We start from the raw sequence: 22659 nt of genomic DNA on the forward strand, positions 1-22659 counted from the left end.
TAAATTGCCTCTATGTATATCTATAGCTCTAAAATATCCCACTGCTTAAACTTACCAATGTACCTGCATACACCACTATATCGTTATCTATATTACTCTCTTTGTTTTAGGGGTGCTCCGATTGATCGGCAACCGATCTCTATCTGCCGATAATCGCTTTGGGATGATTGATCGGCGGTCTCCAAAAAGGCCGATCTCATGAACCGATCTCATGCTGACGACACATAAAAACCCCCACCTGCCGTGAGAGCTAGGGGCATGATATGCAGCGACACAGTCTCATTCTCTTTCCGGCGCGGGTAAAATAATTATAATGCTGAAGGTGAGGTACAATTCATATTTCTATATTAAATAACTTGCGCAGTCATTTGAAAACTTTCTGTGGGACGCAAGTTCACAAACAGCGCGCGTGAATCACCACGTGCGCGCGCTCTCTCTCCCTTTCAAAATGCTCAAATGGCTTCACATCAGCGCATCACATCTGCACTAAAATCGAGCTGCACAGTTGACACAGGATTTGCCACTTTGCACAATCAAGGCAGTGTCGCATCGTCACTAAAGTTTATAATTTGCATTTATTTTTAAGTCTTGCCAGTGTTCAAACCGCTCAGCACTCGCGCGCACGGTCTGGAGAGACACACACACACACACACACACGCCATCTCACAAAAAGCTTGCGAGTACAAATTGCGCTGAAATGGTCAGATACACAAAAATGTATGTACTAAATGACCGTCTTGACGAGTATGCACGTAAACCCAGTTGTGACTCGCGAGTGAACGTTTGTGCAACTGCATGTAACCGTATCTGTGTTCGCTCTTAAAGTGACAGCTGTCGAATAAACTGCTGCTGTCTCTGAGTTTCTCTTTGTCTTGTGTTGTTTGATGAACCTTTATGACACTCACTGCTCTTGAATTACTAACTTTTGCAACCTTAAGTGTAAGGATTAATCTATAATTTATTCAGGGAAGACCAATATTAATTTACATTTGATTTCTTATTAAATGTCTTTAGTATTTCTTACCTCAATACTAATGTTAGACCTACCTGAAAAATTGTTTTTAAAAACAAAAAATGCACTGCATGATCAAATAATTAGGTGAGATAATTATATACATTTGTTATATACATTTATTTGGGAAAGATGGCCTACAGTAGCCTTAAGTGATCTCATTTTCTAAAATAAACACTTGGTGGTTCTTCAAGATCTTGACTCAGTTAATTTAGAGTTAGTTTCATTTCTACAAATGGTGCAAACTCTGCAAGATTATAGATAAAAGATTGCCATTCCCCTGCCATTCTGTGATCAGCAGTGATCGGCAATCGGCAGATCATGATCTTGGTGATCGGTAATCGGCCCCAAAAATGCTGATCGGAGCATCTCTACTTTGTTTTGTTTTTCTCTCTTCTGTATGCGCATGTTTGTCATTGATCTATTACCTTGTATAAGCTACTGTTTGGTTAATTTGCAATTTCACTCAAAAAAAAACCCAACATTGACCATGTATTTAATGTAGTAACGCTAACTGTAACCATGGTATTGTGGCAGAAATAGTCGAATGTGTTTATATTATTCATTTCAGAAACTTTTTGAGAGTGGAACTTAAGCACTTTTCAAGGACTTTCAAGTGCTTCATACAACTTTTTCCAGCGCTTCAAAGTTGTAAATATGATCTTATTTAAATGTTATTTTAACATGACTTAAAAACATTTACACAAAGACTGTCCCCGTTTGTAAAATTAAAAGATGCATGAAAGCTAACACTTGGTGGCTAACAAACCTTTATTTAAAAAAAAAAAAAACCCTGCTTAATTCTTATTGTCAAGCCCAGTACAGTAGCATTCATACTACTGTTCAAAAGGTTGGGGTCAGACTTTTTTTTGGGGGGGGGGTGTACTTTCATGAAGCAAGTATACATTAAATTAGTAATGTAAAGACATTTATAATATTACAAAACATTTCTAGTTAGATTTGGAATGAGCCTGAATCCTATTCTTCTGAACTCTCTATTCAAAGAATGTATCGCAGTTCCCACAAAATTATGAACCAGCATAACTGTTTAACATTTATAAGAAGAAATGTTTCTTGAGCACTAAATCAGCATATTAGAGTATTAGTTCTGATGGAACATGTGACACAGTAATGATGCTGAAAATTCAGCCTTCTCATCACAAATGACATAAAATTAAAAATAGAAGTGAGTTATTTTAAAATGAATAATATTTCACAATATTTATATTTACTGTAATTGATTAAATAAATACAGCCTTGGTGAGCATTAGAGACTTTTTTCAAAAAACATCTCAACCTCAAACTTTTGAGCAGTAAAGCCTCATAACTAACAGACACAGACTAAAAGCAATCAAATGTCCAATTTTGATTTCATGAATCTTTATGGTCACTCCGTCAGTAGCGGAAGCACCAGGAGTGTGAAGAGGAGCCGGTCAGTATGAGTTGATGGGGGGTGGATGGGAAAGGGAGCATTCTAAAAATATCCATACTGGGCAGGCAGAGTACAGCAGGAGGAGTCAGCCCCTTGAATCTCCCTTTAAAAGGGAAATGCTGATTGAACGCAGAGGGCGGTCTGCACTACATGTAGGGTAATCAGCACTTCCGCAGATCGACAAGGTCTCACCCCACCATCTCCTTAACGTGCCGATATGGAATTAGAAACAGGGTGTGAGGTTTTTTTTGTCATCCCCACGAATTGCATGGAGAAGGAATTCCCACTGTCAGTGAGGATGAGATTCCTTTCCAATAGAGGCGGATATCAGCTGCGGGTAATGAAAGCTTTCCGCTGGCCCCTGCTGGGGATGATGCATAACAAATATTTAACCATCACTCTCGTAAAAAAGGGGATTTGATTTCACCACAATGATTACAAACCCCAAAGACACACTCAAGCTGTGCAGGGAATGATTCCTTCTGGCATCCAACATCACATGCACATGTTGTGAAAGAAAGATGCATTATAAGGACTGAAACTCCAATAAAAAGTCACAATTGACCTTTGAACAGTAGCAGAGAGCCAATTCTGATTGTAAAATGAGTGTGAACGCATACCAAACTGGATTAAACTAAACAGAAATCTGTTTATTGTGATTGTTGACCACTAAAGGGAACAGAATTACCCACAAATCTCTTCCGAGCAGACAGACTAACAAACATGTTTGCAAGGTACTGGGAAAGCGTAGGGACAAACAATGATCTAAGGCTACAGTGTTTGAGCTTTGGCGATGATAGATGTTTTCGTATATACATTAACCCAGTGTGCCATGAGAGCTGAACACTGAAAGGACGTCCCGAAGGACACTCAATCCGGTGTGCAGGGGTCAATGTTGAATGACCTTTCTTCAAAGCATACAAAGCAAAACTTTCAAACTGCTAATTGCAGGCCGATCGGGCTTTCTGTGTGTTTCTCCAAACCTCACTGAGACCTCTTCAAACTGAATTAATTCAATTATTTGTTGCCTGAGACCCCGAGAGATGAACTGATCACTCACTTGTAGTACTAATAACTATAAACATGCATGTTTGATGGTCAAAATAATTCAGAAAACTTTTGCCAGAACCTTTAATAGAAAGCCAACACTGAGGCGTCTAGAAAGAAAATCGAAGGGTTTCACAAGACATCATAAAAGCCATTTTACGACAGAGTGCTAGTAGCCACACAAAGGATCAGACTGTACAAAACTGCAGCTTTCAACAAAAACCACAAAATAAAGCCTTGAAGACTGACTCAGAAAGTCTTTTGTACCCTTTTAAGCGCGTTTCTACAATAGACAGTTCATTTTATGTGCCAGGCAAATCGATGGCCTGAAAAGTGGTGAACATGCAATTACACCTATTAGTACACACTGATTTCAATGAAACATCCTTACACACAACAACAAACTAGTTTAACTCAACTACACAGTAATAACGCTGCTATACATTACAGGGATAGTTCACCCAAAAATGAAATCAATTACTCACCCATATGTTGTTCCAAACCCGTAAGACTTTCTTTGGAACACGAATAAAGATATTTTTGATGTAATCCGAGGAGGTTTTTGAACCATCCATAGACAGCAACGTCACTGCAACTTTCAAGGTTCAGAAAGGTAGTAAAGACATCGTTAAAATAGTCCATAGCCCCGTTTCCACCAACATTACTAGGAACAATTTGTCTCAGGAACTTTTTCCCCCAGGACCTGCTGCTGCCTGCGTTTCCATCGTTGTCTAAAGTACCGTGAAGATTAGTTCGGTGACGTAGGACTGCGCGCAACTTTCCAGTTCCCACTGGATTTTGTCCTTCGCATTTAAACTTAAAGCCTGAACCTAGACGTTAGATAATCAGTCGTATTTTTTTAACTCCATAGTTAATTCGAATAGTAAACAACTCTTACTGCACACACCGCAACAGACTTTTCACTCTAAAAAAGAAAAAAAAAAAGGTTCTATATAGCACCAAAAATGGTTCTTCATCGTAATCATAGAGGGACCACTTTTGGTGCTAAATAGCACCATATCTTAACATGTTCTGTATATGGTAGCGGTGCTATATAGCACCTCAGTTGTGCTATATAGCACCTTAGTCAAAGAACCGGTGAAGAACCTCTGAAGAACCAAAATTGGTGCTATATAGCACTTAAAAAGGTTCCCCTATGATTACGAGCCAAGAACCATTTTTGGTGCCATATAGAACCTTTTTTTTTTTTAGAGAGAGTGTAGGTTGAAATAAAATGCTGCGTGAACTCAACCAATCAGGATGTTCAGCGCCCAAGTCCCATACCGGAAAGTTCCTGAACTTTGGAAAAAGTACTACTTCGCAAGGAGGGCCGTTTTTTGAGGGGGACTTTTTTATTTAGACCACCCCATTTAAGTACCACCCCAAAGTCCCTACACTCTAAAAAATGCTGGGTTAAAAACAACCCAAGTTGGGTTGGACAAACCCAGCAATTGGGTTGTTTCAACCCAGTAAATGGGTTGTTTTAACCCAGCGGTTGGGTTAAATGTTTGCATAAAACAACCCAATCTTTGAGTTAAAACAACCCAATTGCTGGGTTAGTCCATTTTCAACCCAACTTGGGTTGTTTTTAACCCAGAGTTTTTTAGAGTGTAGTTCCTGGGTAAAGTTCCCGCGGTGGAAACGGGGCTCATGTGACTACAGTGGTTCAACCTTAAAAGATGTGAAGCGACAAGAATACTTTGTGCGCACAAAAATAACACCTGCAGCGCTTCCGGGTTCTGCGTCAGAACGTCACCTCATTGGTCAGCTCCTGCGTCAGCATCAGACGCATGCGTTGTGGTGCGCACGTGAACAGCGGAGTTCACCAATGGTGAGCCGGCGTTCTTCTGATGTAGAACCTGGAAGCTCTGCACTGTGTTTACTACATCAACAGTGTAGGAGACTGACATAGACTAGAACAAATTGTTGAATATAGTCATTATTTTTATTTATTTTTTTGCACACAAAAAGTATTCTCATCGCTTCACAACATTAAGGTTGTAGTTGTTTACTACCTTTCTGGGCCTTGAATGTTGCAATGACGTTGCTGCCTATGGATGGTTCAGAAACCTCTCGGACTACATCAAAAATATCTTGATTTGTGTTCCGAAGATGTACGAGAGTCTTACGGGTTTGGAACGACATGAGGGTGAGTAATTCATGACAAAACTAACTCTTTAAGACTGAATTTAAAACACTGTGAAGTTTAATTTGTAATAAAATAAAAGGCTCAAAAACATGCCTTTTGCGAGGTCAAACGCAGTACGCCAACACACTTAGTGAAGAGATAGACAGTTGTCTCAGCTGGCATCGTTCTGATGTCATAGAAGAGAGTAGCTGAAATTATCATCAGAGTGGGAGTCGTGTCCATTTGTGGGCTGCTCTTCAAGAGCAGATGGAAGAGGCACTGGCGAGGAATGAAAGATATGTCTGTACCACAAAAAGCTATTCTGGGCTGACAGAATAAAAGCACAAAAAAAACAATAAAATAACACTTTATGAGACAAAGGGTGCATCCATTTTCGAACATATCTGACACGGCCCACAGCTCAGGACACGGCATGGCGATCAGTCAACTAAAAAGCTTTAAAATTACAAAATGATCTCGTTTCAGATCTTACTAAAGCTGAAAGTAAAAGACTTTTTCCTGCACCAGGATTGTTCGGCCTGAAAGGTGCAACTTTTTCAACCAACTATAAAGACGAAGAGTTTCTAAGGAAATGAACACCGAGGCAAGATGTCCATTCAGGATCACATAACAGCAGTGACCCTTGCCAGAAAAGTGTCTCACAAACATTGTGTCTGGCACAAACAATGCCTGACAGCGCACTGGAACCGGGCCTAGACATCCCTGTCCACTTAAAACCTGCTCCCAAAGAAGCACAGCCCAAGCAATACTCTCCGTTAAGGTCCGTTCACACCAAGAGCGATAAATAAAATGATAACAACATTAGCATCCATCCAAACAAGCAGACATTTAATTGTTTATTTATTGAATATTGTTCAGTTTATTCTAAGTGCATGCTGGAGTTATGTCTCCTGTCACTTTAAATGCTTGAGCTCTGAAAGCAGAATGGATTCTGATTGGCGATGTTTTTAGCATTCATCAGCTGGAAAAAAAAATTCTGAAAGTGATTACAACAATATATTTTTCCTCTGTGCCATTATCGTTAGTATTGTGGTGTAGACTCTACTATTTTATATTTAGAATGATTTTTTAAAACTATATTGCCATTGTTCTTGGTGTGAACGGGCCTTTACTCGCCTTGTTCTAAAACAACATCTGAAACTTACTATTTTAATAAAAGTATCTGCTAAACAGATAAATGAAATTTAATACAATGTGACTGGGGAGCCCACAGTGTCGAATCAAAGCATGCAAAGGCAAAGCATTTAAGAAAAAAAGTTCACCCAAAAATGGCAATTCTACCATTATTTACAAATTCTCACGTTGATCCAAACCTGTATGACTTTCTGCTCTCAAACCAGACAGACAGTCTCAGCCACCATTCGCTTTGATTACATCTTTCTTTCCATTTCTTTCCAACCAAAGGTGCTGCTGTCATTCTGCCTAACATCTCATTTTGTGTTGCACAGTAGAAAGAAAATGAGTCATATGGGTCTGGAAAAACATGACTTGAGTATTCATTTCTGGCTCTGTCTATTTCTTAAAATATGCTTGCATCTGAAAGACAAAAAACACACAGTAAGCTCAAAAAGGCCACTGCTGACAAAACAGTATTAATAGTGCACACTCAACACAGTAACTAACTACAGAGTTCAAGAACATGATGCTGTCACCAAACACAAAAAAATATGCTCTTTTCAGAGACTTCATATGATTGCTTGCGGAAAGGACAAGTTGCATTTGGTCAATAAAAAACAGTGGCAATCACCTCCTGTCAGTGGTCTGAATGAGCACGCATCTCACACACACACACACACACACACACACACACACACACACACACACACACACACACACACACACACACACACACACACACACACACACAATAATGAAGGGTGCGGACAAAAAAAGAAGAAGAAATTCTCTTGCAGTAACAGAGCAACGTCAATGTCATAGAAATATTTGACGTCACATCTGTAAAATGATGTTGTATGGAGAAGAAACAGCAACTTCCTACTCAAACAACAAGGAAATTCCCTATGTAAAAGCACACAAGAATGTACAGACATGAATTGTTTCCTTGTTAATGCCTTTAGGGTGAACCAGCTAAGCTAATACACACAGAAGTTATTCAAGAGGCGAAATATACACTAACATAAGTGTACGTATACTATATACACTGTCTCCAAGTCTGAACAGCAAAAAATAAGTCAGTGTTTGGCGAAGCCAGGATTAATTTTCGTGTATTTCATTAAAAGCCGGTCAAACGGTGCGGCTAACGGCTAACTTACTCGGCTACTGGACGACTAACGTTAGTCTGTCAAGACTGATAAAACACACAAAAATACAGGCATTTCCACGAGAAATGGAAGTTTGGGGGAGAATGAGGGATGAGATATGTCATAAAGAGGTGAATTGAGAGAGGAAAGCAGCTGAATGTGGAGGCGGTGGACAAGAGAGGCCTTGGTGGGATACTCACCCTGTCTATCTGTACAGACAGATTCACAGCAAATAAAATCTATCTGAACGGCCCAGGTCTAGCACAACAGGTCGCAATATAATTTCCCGGGTGGTTTGTCACTGCTCCTGTGTGATTTGATGCGAAAACACCAAGCCTGGTTTCTTACAGCCTCTCTGTTGAGCGGTAGTGCCTCCTAACCACCATCTTACATTGAAATAGGGAGGGGGGCGCGTCAAGTTGTGACTTTCCAGCGCATGCGCAGTTGATGATGGACTTACGCTTTTGTGGGTAATGTAGTAGTGTAGTGTGTCATACATACATTCCGAGGCAGTGGAAATGTTTAGAGAATCGTACAGTACTTTGTAGGTTTTATTTTGTAATTAGATATATGATTTGATGTCAATATCCCTTTAGTTATTCATCCTTGTTATTTTGTTGCTTATTTGATTTATAAGTTTGTATTATTAGGATATTTTTCACAGATTTGTCTTGCTGTTGTTATTACTGTTATTTTGTATTTAATTGTTGTGTGATTTGTTACTAAACAAAGCTAAACAAATCTATACTTTGAAGTTTGATGGGTATTTTTTTCCTCAGAAATATCAGGTCACATTTTTATTGGAGCAAACTTAAATTGCAAAATCTATTAGGCCTAATTGCAATGTTTGTAAATACAAGTAAAGTAAAATATAGTAATAAATGGCTTGATATATCTGTACATTATACCTATTATACTTTTACTGTTTTATGAATTGATGTTTCAAAATTGTTTTACTTTTTAACTTTATTGGAGCAAGTTGTCACTTGTTTCAATTTTACACATTTGCACAGTTTATTTATTGAAATATTTGTTTGCCAATAAAATGGCTTCATATTTGTGCATTACCTTTCACACCTTTCTTGTTTTATGAATTATGTTTCATAATTGTTTTACTTACTTTGCTGCTTTGTCACAGCAAAATCACACGTGTTTTAAATGCTATACATTTGCAACATTTATTCATTGCAATATTTGTTTGCAAATAAAATGGCTTTTACACCTTTGCTGTTTTATGAATTGTTGTTTCAAAGTTATTTGTATACACTGACAATACATAAACCTATTAAAAAGCCCAAAATAAAAATGCATATAATAACAATAACAGTGTAAAAATGGTGTGCAAAAATGTGACAGCTAGCCTGCCAGTATCTTATATTTTTTCTTTTTTTATTCCTGAATGGTGAAATATTTAGTTGTCCACAATTAAAGGATTAGTATTGAAAACCTGAAAATCATTGTCCTTAAAAATAAGTCTGTACCATTTCTGAAGTTCAACAGTAGGTGGAGACACAGGCCAATACTTTTAGAAGAATACATTTCCTGTACACATTATCTGGGGTGGCTATCCGAGTAGATGAGTAGAATAATAGAGATGTTTCATTAAAGACAGTGAATTAAGTTTCTTTTTTCAAAAATCACATATTTATTCACACTATTATGACATTTTCAAATACAATAAACAGATCTTCATTCTTTTTCAGGCAGGAGAGGACATATGTCAGCAATGTCTGTTGCCACTTCCTTCAAAATCTTGCTCTGGTCCACGGTCTGCAGAATAGCTCTAAGATTACACCAAAATACGCGCTGCTTGCGTTCATCTGCGGGCCACTCCAGGTATGTTTTCCGCCTTAGCAGCGTTCTTAACTTTAGAAACTTCTTGGGCAGAGAGTCTGTCGGTATTGGCTCCAAAAGAACGAAGACCAGAGAGTCGTCATTCACACTGATGGCCCTGTGCTGGGCGAAGAACAGCTCATAGTTGCACCATTCGCTTTGCACAAAGCTTTTGGACAGGACGAAGAGGCTCTTGTAGCTGTCCTCCACACAATGGATTATATTGTCCACAATCCACTTCCCAGGTTCAAAATCTCTCTCATGGACGCAAAGAGACAGGCCAGACCTTTCTAATTCAGGTACCAGCTGAGAGCCAACCCAGACTGAGTCCTGCTGGCTGTAGGAAATGAAGGCATGGTAGTGGAAGGTGGCTTTGAGCAATCGTTCAGCCTTCTTGTAGCCTCTCCGCTTCATTCGTATCCACACCCAAAGCATTTTGGTGTACCAAACAGCATCACAAGCATAAACGGTGATGGCCAGAGCAGCTCCGGCCACAAATAACATCGGCAGAACCACGGCAGCCTGCAAGCCCGTTTGACAGGACAGCCACCTGTACTTATACGTCTCCAAACGCCTTCCAGAGAACGATGGTGGGGAGCTCCAAGCGTAATCCTGTGGCCAATCTAGGAGAAGTGACTTGTTAAACTCCGTCATGAACCAAAAGGAATCACAATCACAGCTAAATGGATTGTGGCCGGCTTTTAAAGTCCTCAGCTTGGGAAGAACTTCCATTGATTTCTGGCTGATAAAAGTAATTGCGTTTTGGTCAATGTGCAGACTTACTAACGCAGGAGCCCAAATATCCGGCGGGAGGACCTGTATGCTGTTAAAACTCATATAGAGGCATGTTAGTCTGGGAAGCAATGAAATAATATTTAAAGGAATAAAAGTTAAGCCTGTTTTCGAGAGGTCTATCTTCTGGAAGTGTGGTGATAAGTAGCGAAACACATCATTTCCTAGATTGTTGTTGCTGAGACTTAGTTCAGTCAGGTGGGACGGCCACAAACACGGCTTGTCTATGGAAATAGAGTTGAAACTCAAGTCAAGAGACTCTAAGAAATTCATATCATTGACGTGTTTGGCAATCTCAGCGAGGTCGTTGAAACGGTTATGGCTTAGTGAGAGTTTCCTCAAGGCTGGAAACACTTTGTGTGATGAACAGCCAATCCACCAGAAGCCGCTGTTATCCAAGAGGTTGTTTGACAGGTCCAAGACTTTTAGTGACTTTATGGCTGAAATTAGATTGCATGGTAGAATATCCATTGCGGTACCTGAGAATTTCAGGTAGGTTAGTTGGTTGATTGGTTCCACACTCATGTTAAAAGTAGTGTAGCGGTACTGATGGTGACGCACACCATCGAGTATGATTGCGCATAGATTCAAGGTGTGATTCTGTACTGGTAGCTGGAAGCCATCAGGAGTGTCCTCATTGTATGTAATGTTTAAAAACGCAATTTCCTCAAAAGATGAGTCCCAAATATTTTTGACCAGGTAGACCATCACAGAGCTGTTCATCCAGGTGTCTACGATGCTTAAGTTACTGAGGACACGCAAATCTTTCAAAGCCTCGAATGGGTCGGTCGTAATGCTACACTCGTCTGGAAACAACTTAATGAGCTGAATTTTTTTTGTTTGTGTTTGGTCAAAATCCATGATCATGTCTTTGAAAATGTCGAAACGTTGACAAAAAGTCACTTTCAGTATGACTTCCTGTAAGGATTTGAGTTGCGAAAATATGCCCTTTTCATAGCTTTGCAATTCTGTTCCATCTCCAAATATGATTTTTTTCAAACTGATATTTTGAAGAGGAACAAAGTCATCCACTTTAACAGTAGTAGCTATTGGACTACCAATCGCAAGAATGGAAAGGTAATTTAAGTTACCAAATGAGTCTGGAAGCTCATAGTTGGGATATGGATTTCTGGAAAGGTCTAGGACCCTTAGTTGGGGCAAATGCAAATTTGGAATGATGGTCAGATGGTTGTAGGAGATGTTCAGGACTTTGATTTCAGAGTTGCTGCTGAAGGCATCAGAGGAGATGTGTTGAAGTCCACAGTGTGTGATTTTGAGGAAGCAGAGATGGGTTAAAGCAGACAGGTCACCATGAACAATGCTGGAGATGTTGTTGTGCGACACATCTAAGTAATCTATGTTATTTGACAAATGTGATGGTATTCTTGTTAGATTATGATTGGAAAGATCTTTTGTGTGCTCAGTGGAACAATATCCGAAATGTTCACCAAGAGCTTTAAACGGAAGCACTAGGAGATATGAGATAACAACAGTCCAGATGGTGGAAGACATCCTGTGAAAATAAAAAGATTAATATGTGTTAAATTTAAAATAATATTCAATGATTAATGAAACACGCATACATTTTTGTTTGTGCTAAATGTGTAACTGAATAGCTAATGAACACACACACACGATAAAATACTATAAAGTAACAATAAAATTCAATAATATAATAAAATATTATCTTTCTCATATTTCACAACACACACACACAATTACATTATGTAAAGTAATAATAAAATATAATAATATAAAGTATAAAATAAATGTTATTTTTACATATACCACTACTAAAACACCAAATGACTATTATACATCTGCTTTGACAAGAAAAAAATAATAATAAATGCTCATTTACCTTTAATATGAAACATTAAAATGAGATGATGTTCAATAAAGAATTTTTACGATTTTCCTCCTGTCCATTTACAGCTTGAGCTCTGCTGTGCACATTATTATATGACTTTATAAAGACACTCTTGCACATGGTATTAACCATACTTAAAACATTGCACAATGGCATTTTTCTCAGAATTTGATACTTCTCTAAATGCCCAACACTGAACTTCCCTAAATGCCCAGGGGAGAGACCTTATTTGGGTAAAAGTGTGCAATTATTATACATACAGTTGCACAAATTATGGAACATTTAATGACGGGAGTAATGTTACGTAATGTTACTGCATTAGTTGTGCTTATTACTAAAAAGTGAAAGACAAACAGATCTAAATGCAGCAGTTGATTTTATTAAACAAAAAAAGTTGCTGCCTTAAATTAAAGGGGTGGTAAACCACGATTTCACTATTCTAACTTTAGCTAGCGTGTAATGTTGCTGCTTGAGCATAAACAAAATCTGCAAAGTTACAACGTTCAAAGTTTAAAGCAAAGGGAGATATTTGCTTTTAAAGAAATCAGTTTCTAAGAACTACAGCAAACGGCCAGTAGGCGACTACACACATTCCTCCAGGGTTGGTGACATCAACAGGCTCAATATTTACATAAACCCCTCCTCCGAGAATAAAAATAAGGGGGGGGTGAGGCCATTTTGTATCGCGGCGCTGTTGTGGTATAAGTTAGTTAGGCTGGAGTGTTGTTGCCGCGATGCCGAGGAAACGCTGTTATTTTCATCCGGATTGCAGGTCTGGGGTACTTGCTCTGTTCAGCCTTCCTTGGGACGGGGGTGCGTTGCAGAGCGTTTAACATACAGCATGTTATATGCACGTGTGTTTGAGTCAGCGGGGAATCAGGCGCGCGCAGGGCTCCTGCAGCACATCTAACAGAGGAAAACGTCCACCGTCTTCGCGATTTCAATGCCAGATTTGCACAACGTCAGCTGCGTGAAAAAAACACTGCCGGTGCGTGGATGCACGACGCGCGCGCTGCACATTTCACGGAGGACAACACAAACTTCCACAAACTTCGCAAGTTCAATACAGGATATGCACAACGGCTTGTCCTGAAAGCTGGATTTACAAACAGAAGCTGTTTACGGGCCACAACCTGTAAGTCTGATCTATTTTTCATCGATGTGTTTTCCTGTAATAGGTTGTAGCAAGGAAGTAAACAGATGACAACGCTGTTCTGCAAACCAGTCTGTTAAATGCTCATTCATACTTAACGTTATCCGACGAACACCTAACGTTACAAACACTAACGTTAAAATCTCAACAGCGAACTTGGCATTAGTGTAAATGATTCTTTGATTAGAGCTTTTATGTATTATTTATCTACAGGCATGCTAAACATGGTTCTGTGTGTGATTTGGCTAAGTTACTAGTTAAAGCCAGTGCTTAGTGTTCGTTTTGGGTTAGTTCTTGCGACAGATATTTGGCTATAATCGTTCTAAAAATACAAAAGTTAAAGTGCCATTCAGTAGCGATCATTATAGATCCGCAGTCTTTACTCTTGAGGAGTGAACAGGTTCTGCTCGATCATCTTCACTCAAATGTTCTGGGTCTGATTCGGGCTCATATGGTTTTATTGACGCCGTTGTTTCTAATACTGACCAGAGCCATAGAGAGAGCCTCTCTCTCTATGGCTCTGATACTGACCAAAGCACAGCCTCCGGTAAGGGGCGTGACGTTTCCGACAAACGTGCACTAGGCGGTTAGCGAATCACAACACACTGGGCCAGCTAACCAATCAGAGCCCACTGCGTATTTTTGAGGGACTGGCTTCATACAACCCGGAAAGCATCAGACCGTTTTACAAGGAGGGACAGAGCAGTGTAGAATAAAGGTAAAATATATGAAAAATAAGGCAATTTTTTTTAAAACGAAGCATGAACACATGTTACAGTGCACCCCACAAACACAGTCAAGCCTTCAAAAGAATGTGTTTTACCACCCCTTTAAGTACAATCAACTTGGATGCTTAAGTCATTTCAAATTAAATTATATTAAACCGACTTTAAAAAATTAGTTAAATCTTGTATAACTTAAAAAAGTTAAAAATTGCTTAACTTATTTTGATAAGTTAAAGCAATGTAAAAACATATGTTGTCATAACTTATAGATCATATATTTTTTTTACAAAACAAAACACTTGTAACACGCAGGGCCCTATCATATACCTGGTGCAATGTGATGTCAAGCTTGACGCAAGTGTTTTTTGCTAGTTTCAGCCCGACACAGTTATCATTTCCATGTCCAGCGCCACGTTGTTTAAATAGCAAATGCACTTGCCTGGTACGCCTGGTGCGCTGACCATCTATTCCGTCGTTAAACTAGCAAAAGTGGATTCGGACACACCCTAAGTGCACCTGTGCCATGTGCTTCAGACCATGTGCTCACTCGCTCAGATTGTTAAAATAGGACTCAAAAAACATGAACAGAACAACCGATATAAATGTACAACAACAAAAAGATCAACAGGTGTCCGAAATAATAATCAAATTAAAAATTTAAAAAGTTAAATATTTTCCTTTACGTTTTTTCGCATAGATTATCCATAGCATTTTTTCATAGTTCACACAGAGACAATACCGGTATAGTTTTCAAGAACTTGCACATTAAAACCCGATTTCAAAAGTTTGTGTTTTCAGGCTCCCAAAACGCCATTGTCATGTAAATAAGCGTCCAAAACGCATACTTTTTTTTTTCTCCAGTTTTTAGTTGAAAATGATGTCGTGTAAATGGCCCTTAAATGTATTTCACACATTTGGTTAGTTTACTTTCATTATAATGTCTTACCTTATTACTGCACATTTCCATATACTTCACTTCCTCATAGTAATGCTTATCTCAATCTTAAAGCAGTTGCAACACTTTTTGTCAGTCCTCTCTAATTTCTATTCTATTCTATTGTATCCTATTCATATGTGTATATGAGAAAGCACTACAACTGCTTGGCCACTTTTATTGAAAGTGTTAACGCACAATGCATACTACAGCAATTCCCATGAAGGAAATGTCAGAGATTAATAATGAGATTTAAAATATTTAACAGCAGTCACAATGATGGTGATTTCCGGAGAAATTTTTTTTTTTTTAATTAGTTGTAAAAGGGAAGGGTGGAGGGACTTTCCTCAACACTGTTTCATGTTCATGTGTCCTGTTTGTCATGTGATTCTTTTGTGCCCTCATGTGATCATGTCATGTGCTTCCCTATGCTGCGCTCCAGTTTATTTTTATTATACCCTTCACTCGTTAACTTCCCTCCGTCTCGTTCACTCGGATGTGCGTCATTGCTTACGTTGCATGAGTGCCCACTACTGGAGGAACATTTACAATGGACTGAACTGGAACGTCCTAAGCCCTTGATCACTTCGAATCCACAATGGAGTTGATTTATTTTTTTATTTTTTTCCTTGACGAAATTGTTTAATGCAGCATTCTATATGTATATAGGTGTATTTGAGTTGTTTTAAACGTTTTTAAAAATAATAAAAATATCATAGAGTTGTTTGTGATGGGGTAAATTAAACGCGATATGCGGTGACGTCACAATCATGTTGCATTGTGGTATATGAAGCTGCCTGAAGTGTACATATGAAGTAGGTCAAAATCGAGGGAGCAAGGGTCTGTCCATATAAACTTCCCTTGTCCACTTCACGTAGTGGAACGCACTTCAAAATGACGGCGGGGATTCCCCCGAGGGGAAGTGCCTAGGGAAGTTTGCAAGTGCGTGTCTAAAACTGGAGTGGAACGCAACACTAGTCTCTTGTGTTATGTTGTTCTCATTGGTTGTTTTAGGGCGTTTTCACACCTACCTTGTTTGGTCCGGATTTTCGGAATTTTCTGTTTGGTCCGAATTAAAGTTACAGGTGTGAAACCTCCCCCGTACCACGGTCCGGACCAAACAGACGAAATTTGGTCCGACGAAAAGAGGTAGTCTCGGTCCGGATCAAACTGAACAAAGGTTCGGTTCGTTTCTAGTGTGAAAGCATTTTCTGTATGGTTCCTACTTTCAGACCATTTACAGGAAGTTCCTGTTTATTTTTAATATTATAATGTTATTTTTACATTTCATCTAGGCTACATTGATTATGAAAAGTGAAAAGATGCGCAATCTGTCAGAAGACAGAAGGTCAGAAATGATTTTGAAAGAAATTTTGTTTGATTTTGCTTAGAAAGCCTTTCTTTAATGTGAATTTCGTTTTGTATAAATTGTATCTTAATTTTAATCAACGTTTCATCAGATAATTGCCTGAAATTGAATAAATAAGAAGCAAATAGTCTATAGCAGACAATAATGGGAGCGATCACATGCTTTGCACATGTACTGGAGCGCGTCTCAAATAAACCAGGCTACTTGTCTCACAAACATGAGAAATATGTGTATATAAAGCTTGAAATGTCCACTTTTAAATGTAACGAAAAGAAAATAGTCAAGCAGTGCGCACTGTTCAATAGTGGCAACGATAAGTGTCCGTTCATTCATTCTTGTCAAAGATGCTGACGTCAGACGCACGTCCGTTTACAAACCAATCAATGTCCATATGCAGCCCAAATAGATGATGAGGAGTGGACGCAAGTGCGTCATGTAAAGTTCTTTAGTGCGCTCGCATAATTGCAATGTGGAACCAAACCAAAACTAACCGAATGTATAAAATGTATCAAAACATGAACTTCGGTTCGGAACTTGGTGTGGACTTTCAGGTGTGAAAACGCCCTTAGTCATGTGTTCTCAGTTCAGTTCTGTCATTGGTTCATTGTTCTGATTGTTCACAGGTGTGTCTTGTTTAGTCATTAGTCAAACGGATACAACCGTTTGGCGAGGGTAGCCGCGTGCAGGCGGGGAGGAGCTGCAAACGGAGACGTGAAGTCACATACTGCTTCCCGCAGTGACGCTCGCACTCTTTGCACACTTTATCACAGCTGAAGTGAAATAAATGCAATATTTGTCAATACACAGATCTTTCAGAGACATTATTGTCATGTAATACTTTATGCACTGCTTAATACAGCGTCTGTTTGTAAAAGAATAAAGTTCAACATATAAGCCTACACTATCAATGAAGTGGGGTCTACGTTTTTATCAGTTTTATTTCAAGATTCAAGATTCAAGAGTTTTATTTGTCACATACACAGTTATATACACAATATACAACTGGCAGTGAAATGTAAACAGGTCCGCTCCATGGACAGTGCAAATAACAGTTACAAGAACACAAGGGAAATTAAAATAGAAATAGAATAAAATTAGAATAAAAAGTATTAACATAAGTAGAGTTATAAATAAATCAAGTAAGATAAAAATAGGAAATAAGATAAAAATAAAAAAAATAAAAATATAAAATATAAAGTAAGTGGATATGATAAGTGAGATAAACTGTAGACTTAAAAATAAGTGGTTAACATAAAATATATATATATATTTATATATAGAGAAGTATGATGTGCATGCAATAGGTATAATTGCAAATCGGAGTATAATTTGCAAACAGGAGTATGATGTGCAAACAGGTTTATTACAGGTTGTTACACAGTAACAATAGGAACGTAAAGTGCAGTGCAATGGCAGTATGTGAATGTTAATGTTTAAACTGGATGTTTATGCGTGTGCGGGGTGAAGTGAAGTCACGTGACTGAGTTCAGGAGTCTGATGGCCTGGGGGAAGAAACTCCTCCTGAGTCTTTCAGTCTTTGCCATCAGGCTACGGAAGCGCTTACCAGATGGCAGCAGGGTGAAGTGAGAGTTTGCAGGGTGATTTATGTCTCTGATGATTTTGGTAGCTCTACCTCTGCAGCGTTTGGTGTAGATGTCCTGCAGAGACGGGAGAGCTGAGCCTGAGATGCGCTCGGATAAGCGCACCACTCTTTGCAGGGCTTTGCAGTCGTGACTGGTGCTGTTCCCGTACCACGCTGTGATGCACTGAGTCAGGACACTTTCTATCGCCCCTCGATAGAAAGTTTTCAGGATGGCTGGTGAAACCCTGAATTTCCTCAGCTGGCGCAGGTGGTACAGGAAATTCAGGGTTTCACCAGCCATCCTGAAAACTGGCTGGTGAAACCATGTTTATTTCGATAAACATGACAATATAACATCGCGCCTACATGAAAGGAGGTTTTACTGTTATAAAAAACAGATTTGTGAGCATTAGTGGAACTGAAGGTTTTAGAATAAACACGAAAGATACGTGATCGCTGTCATGCGGTGAATCTGGCCAATCGTGGAACAGCTGTGTCGTCATCAGAGTCTGTGCAGTCCGGTGCAGCCGCTCTAGAGAAACTGCACCGGCTGTATTAGCCGACTGCTCTCGAATCGCTCTCGCTGTACTTTGATGTCATATGTCACTGTCACGTGGCGTCGGCGCTGTCTCAAGTCGGACTACATTTCTAACCGGCATGCACTGCTTCAAGTCAGCCGCCGATCGGTCATCGCTGTATCAAGTCGAACAAGCCTTTTGTGTATTTAAACCAAGCGGCAACCTCCCGCAGTTTCTCTTGAAGCCAATACGGAAGTGACATATACTGCAATTCATCGACTGGCCGCTAGGGACAGGCTCCAGAAGGGAGCAGAATCTCATTGAGCCCCAAGTTAAAATGCCCAACTTTACAGCAGATTAAAACATGTTTACAGCCTGGTACAAATTCTGGTTTTGGTCTATACGGCTAATTTTGCCTTTCATGACAACTGTGAGGGGGGTGAATTTTTTTATTATATAAAGCATTAAAGTTCTGCATAATTAAGGGCGTGGCCACTTTGAGTGACAGGTGGATAGCCATTTATCTGCTGTCTGTTAGTAATCGCCTTACTTCAGCTCCGCCCACGTCCTGCCTTTTTGCCCATTTTCTGTTATCCGGGAGTGACATCGCTGTCAAGATGGCAACGGCCATCTCGTCCATACTTTGCGCTTGAAAACTGCTCATCAGAATCCTATGGGTGACGTCATGGACATTACGTCCATATTTTTTTACAGTCTATGATTTAAACCCCCATGTTTACCATGTGTCCTTGTCGAGTATTGTTCCCTGTAACCCGCTGTTGGTGTGTGTCTGTCATGGTTTAGTCAAGTCTGTTCATGGATCAAGTCAAGTCTGTTCTAGTCTGTTTCATTTTGGATTTGTAAATAAACTTGCCTCCAGTGGAATACGTTACAGAAACATGTTTACATCTGACATGTCATTATGCACTTTTAATAAATGGACTAAATAACAAAAAGTTGAATGATTTAACTTATATCTCCAAAATAAATTACACTCGGTGCTCAGGCATCTTTTAGACTTTGGTAGAATCCACCTGCAACGATAAATAAAATGGTGTCTAATATGTGTAAGGAATTGCTTTTATATTATGCAGTATTATATTTCACTGTACACTTACAATGCAACTGCATATTAATAAAGCTTGAGTATCTTCACATTTCTAATTAATTTTAAATCATTTGAATGTAATTCAACACATTCATGTTTTATTTTCTGAAGTTAAAGGGATAGTTCACCCAAAAATTAAAATTGTCATTACTTACTCACCCTCAAGTTGTTCCAGTGAGTTTCTTTCTTCTGTTAAACACGAAGATAATTTAAAGAATGCTGGTAATGGGGGAAAATACTATGGAAGACAATGGGTGCCGTCAACTGTCTGGTTACCAACATTATTTAAATTATCTTCGTGTTTAACAGAAGAAAGAAACTCATGAAGGTTTGGAACAACACGAGGGTGAGTAAATTACATTTTTGGGTGAACTATCCCTTTAATTGTGTAAGGTTTTGGCCCACCTGATTTCTGTGACAGTCCTTTCAACTGGCACTTTCCAAGGGTGATATTACAGGAATACAATCCCAGACACCCCGCACAGTCCAGCTGGTTACGACACGTCTTTGTCTCAATGGCACTGCAACCAGACTGCAGATAAAATATGAATAAGGTCTTTTTATTAGCACTAAAGTAGGAGAAGCTGTGCTATTTTGTTAATATTACTAAATGTTTGCTGTTTTTTCTGGTTTCAAAGTGAAAAATGTATAAATACTTTTGTGCATTAATTATACCAAAAAGATTCACACACATGGTAACTTGTCTTACCGTGTCTGAGTTGAACTGACCATGGTCATTTTGACGAACACGAATAATCCCTGAGCTGACACTTCCAAAATAATCAGAGGCAAATCCGCTACTCTCAAATTCATTGAGGTTATCTGAGCGGGGTGGCACATGTTTTTCTCCATTATCATCATCAGCACCCCAAACTCCATCAGCTTTTCTAAATTTCATTCCTAGCAGGCAGGACGCTTGCACCAGAAAAAGAACAAGAATCCAGTTACGGTTCATAATTGAATTCTCAAGAGACCTTCTCAAGCTGCAGCTTATAAAGCATAACCACCAGCTCAGTCTCGTCATGTTTGATGTGTTTTTGGAATTATTTTAGATGACTACATCTGTGTTCTAAAAACAAAACATACTAGATAATTAGATACCATGAGCGAAGACACTATAACTGAGCAAATATTACATAGAATATGTGCACGGTTCCCCTTAGTGACGGTCATTAAACACAGTATGTTCAAGAGGACTTCTATTAAAAGATGAAATTCCAAACAAATGACTGTATTTTTCTATTTGCTTTGGTAAAAAGATTATTTTCAAGAATTCCCAGCAAAGCATTACACTATCTGTCTGCCGTTTCTCTTTTCTTTCTCTTGGCTTTGTTTGAAGGGTGCAATATTTGGTAACTAGGCACTGGGTTTTGGCCTTTAAACTCGTCATAAAGTTTTAAGTGGGAGAGGTGACAGGCAAGACTGGTTGATTGACATAAAACATAAAACAAGGCAAAGTAATGACTAACTCTGTCTGCTTTTCAAAGCCATTGAAAATCAGTCAGTGGTTACCTAGAAATAGATGATATCACTTATAGTGATAGCTGACTTATTAGCTTGGAGATTAAACTTTACTCATTGTGCATCAATTTAAAAAAAGTTAAACCATCATAAACATTTGAAGCTTTGGAGCACAGACTAAAGTTTGGTCTCATTTGAAAGATTTTTGCTAAAGAAAAAACAATTTTATATAAAATATATATTTAATAAAACATATATAATATTTAATTGAACTCAAAATAAATAAACTCATAAATCTAAACAAGTTTTGTTGCAAATTTGAGGTTGATATCTCCTAAAATAGCTGCATAATTTATCCAATTGGCTCTATATAACAGGAATAAAGTGAGTATTTACATTATAGGCCAAAACTAAGAAAATCTGGTTAAAAATAGTTAACATTTTAATTCTGAAGCCTTGCCAACAGAATGAAAGCCTATTAACAAATACTGCATCATTTTATTCTTAAATGGCCCTGTGATTCAAATTAGCAGTTTTAATGGGTTTCTATGGGGATATTTTTGTCCTTAAGGTCCTAAGTGTATCTATTTTGTGTACCTATAGAGTTAAATAGATTTATTAAAGAATAATGGGTAAAATTACAATAAAAAATGCACACTTGGGACAAAATGTATGCAGTTGGCATTATCACAGGCAAAATTATCAAGAAAAAATAAAACTGAAAAAGACAAAATGTCCATAAGGAATACAAGTATAAGAACGCAGATCGAATGATGATCGTCCTACATGTTAAGATAAATATTTTATTCCAAATATTGACTCAAAAGTACCACCAATTTGTTTACAATCAAAACAAACAAAAATTGTTCTCTTGAATTAGAAAATGAAAAGGTCACTAGTTACCACCACATATATTCCGAAACGTACAGCAGGTACAAGCATGTCAAGAGCCAAGACAACAGATAATCTGTACATTTGAACAGGTGAGCAAGCATGAGCAACACACACACACACACACACACACACACACACACACACACACACACACACACACGTTGTGTTTTTGTGTTTTATTGGGACATTCAATAGACGTATTAGTTTTTATACTGTACAAACTGTATATTCTATCCCCTAACCCTAAACCTATTAACCTCATCACAGAAAACTTTCTGCATTTTACATTTTTAAAAAAATCATTTAGTATATGATTTCTAAACTGTTTTCCTCATGGGGACCAAAATGTCCCCACAAGGACAAGGATCTCGGATATTACCATCTATGTAGGCCACATACACGCACGCACGCACACACACACACACACACACACACTATTATCTCTGTCATAAAATTTGTATAGCGTCCTACAGAACTGTATTCGCGTGTGTGTGTGTTGGGGGGAGGGAAGGGTGTAAC

At 38.6% G+C, this 22659-nt stretch overlaps 2 protein-coding genes across 2 annotated transcripts in view; both read right to left on the reverse strand.

Annotated features, from left to right (window-relative positions):
* cnot4b (CCR4-NOT transcription complex, subunit 4b) overlaps positions 1 to 8353 on the reverse strand; it is a 36671-nt gene extending 28318 nt beyond the window's left edge. Inside the window, exon 1 of the mRNA XM_079816589.1 lies at positions 8102 to 8353. The gene's annotated coding sequence lies outside the window, so the exon portion shown is untranslated. The remainder of the gene's footprint in view (positions 1 to 8101) is intronic.
* Positions 8354 to 9532: 1179 nt separating this feature from the next.
* On the reverse strand, positions 9533 to 12526 carry LOC307126148 (toll-like receptor 1). The gene is made up of 2 exons (XM_079816546.1): positions 12388 to 12526; positions 9533 to 12039 (listed from the first exon to the last, which is right to left on the reverse strand). The coding sequence occupies exon 2, from the start codon at positions 12036 to 12038 to the stop codon at positions 9591 to 9593; it is 2448 nt and encodes an 815-aa protein (XP_079672672.1). The 5' UTR covers position 12039; positions 12388 to 12526; the 3' UTR covers positions 9533 to 9590.
* Positions 12527 to 22659: the final 10133 nt, after the last annotated feature.

This window comes from Gobio gobio (genome assembly GCF_949357685.1).
Source record: "Gobio gobio genome assembly, chromosome: 5".
Taxonomy (NCBI): domain Eukaryota; kingdom Metazoa; phylum Chordata; class Actinopteri; order Cypriniformes; family Gobionidae; genus Gobio; species Gobio gobio.

Bases quoted from the DNA above. Each gene is read 5' to 3' on its own strand.
- LOC307126148 (XM_079816546.1), bottom strand. From the start codon at position 12,038: ATGTCTTCCACCATCTGGACTGTTGTTATCTCATATCTCCTAGTGCTT.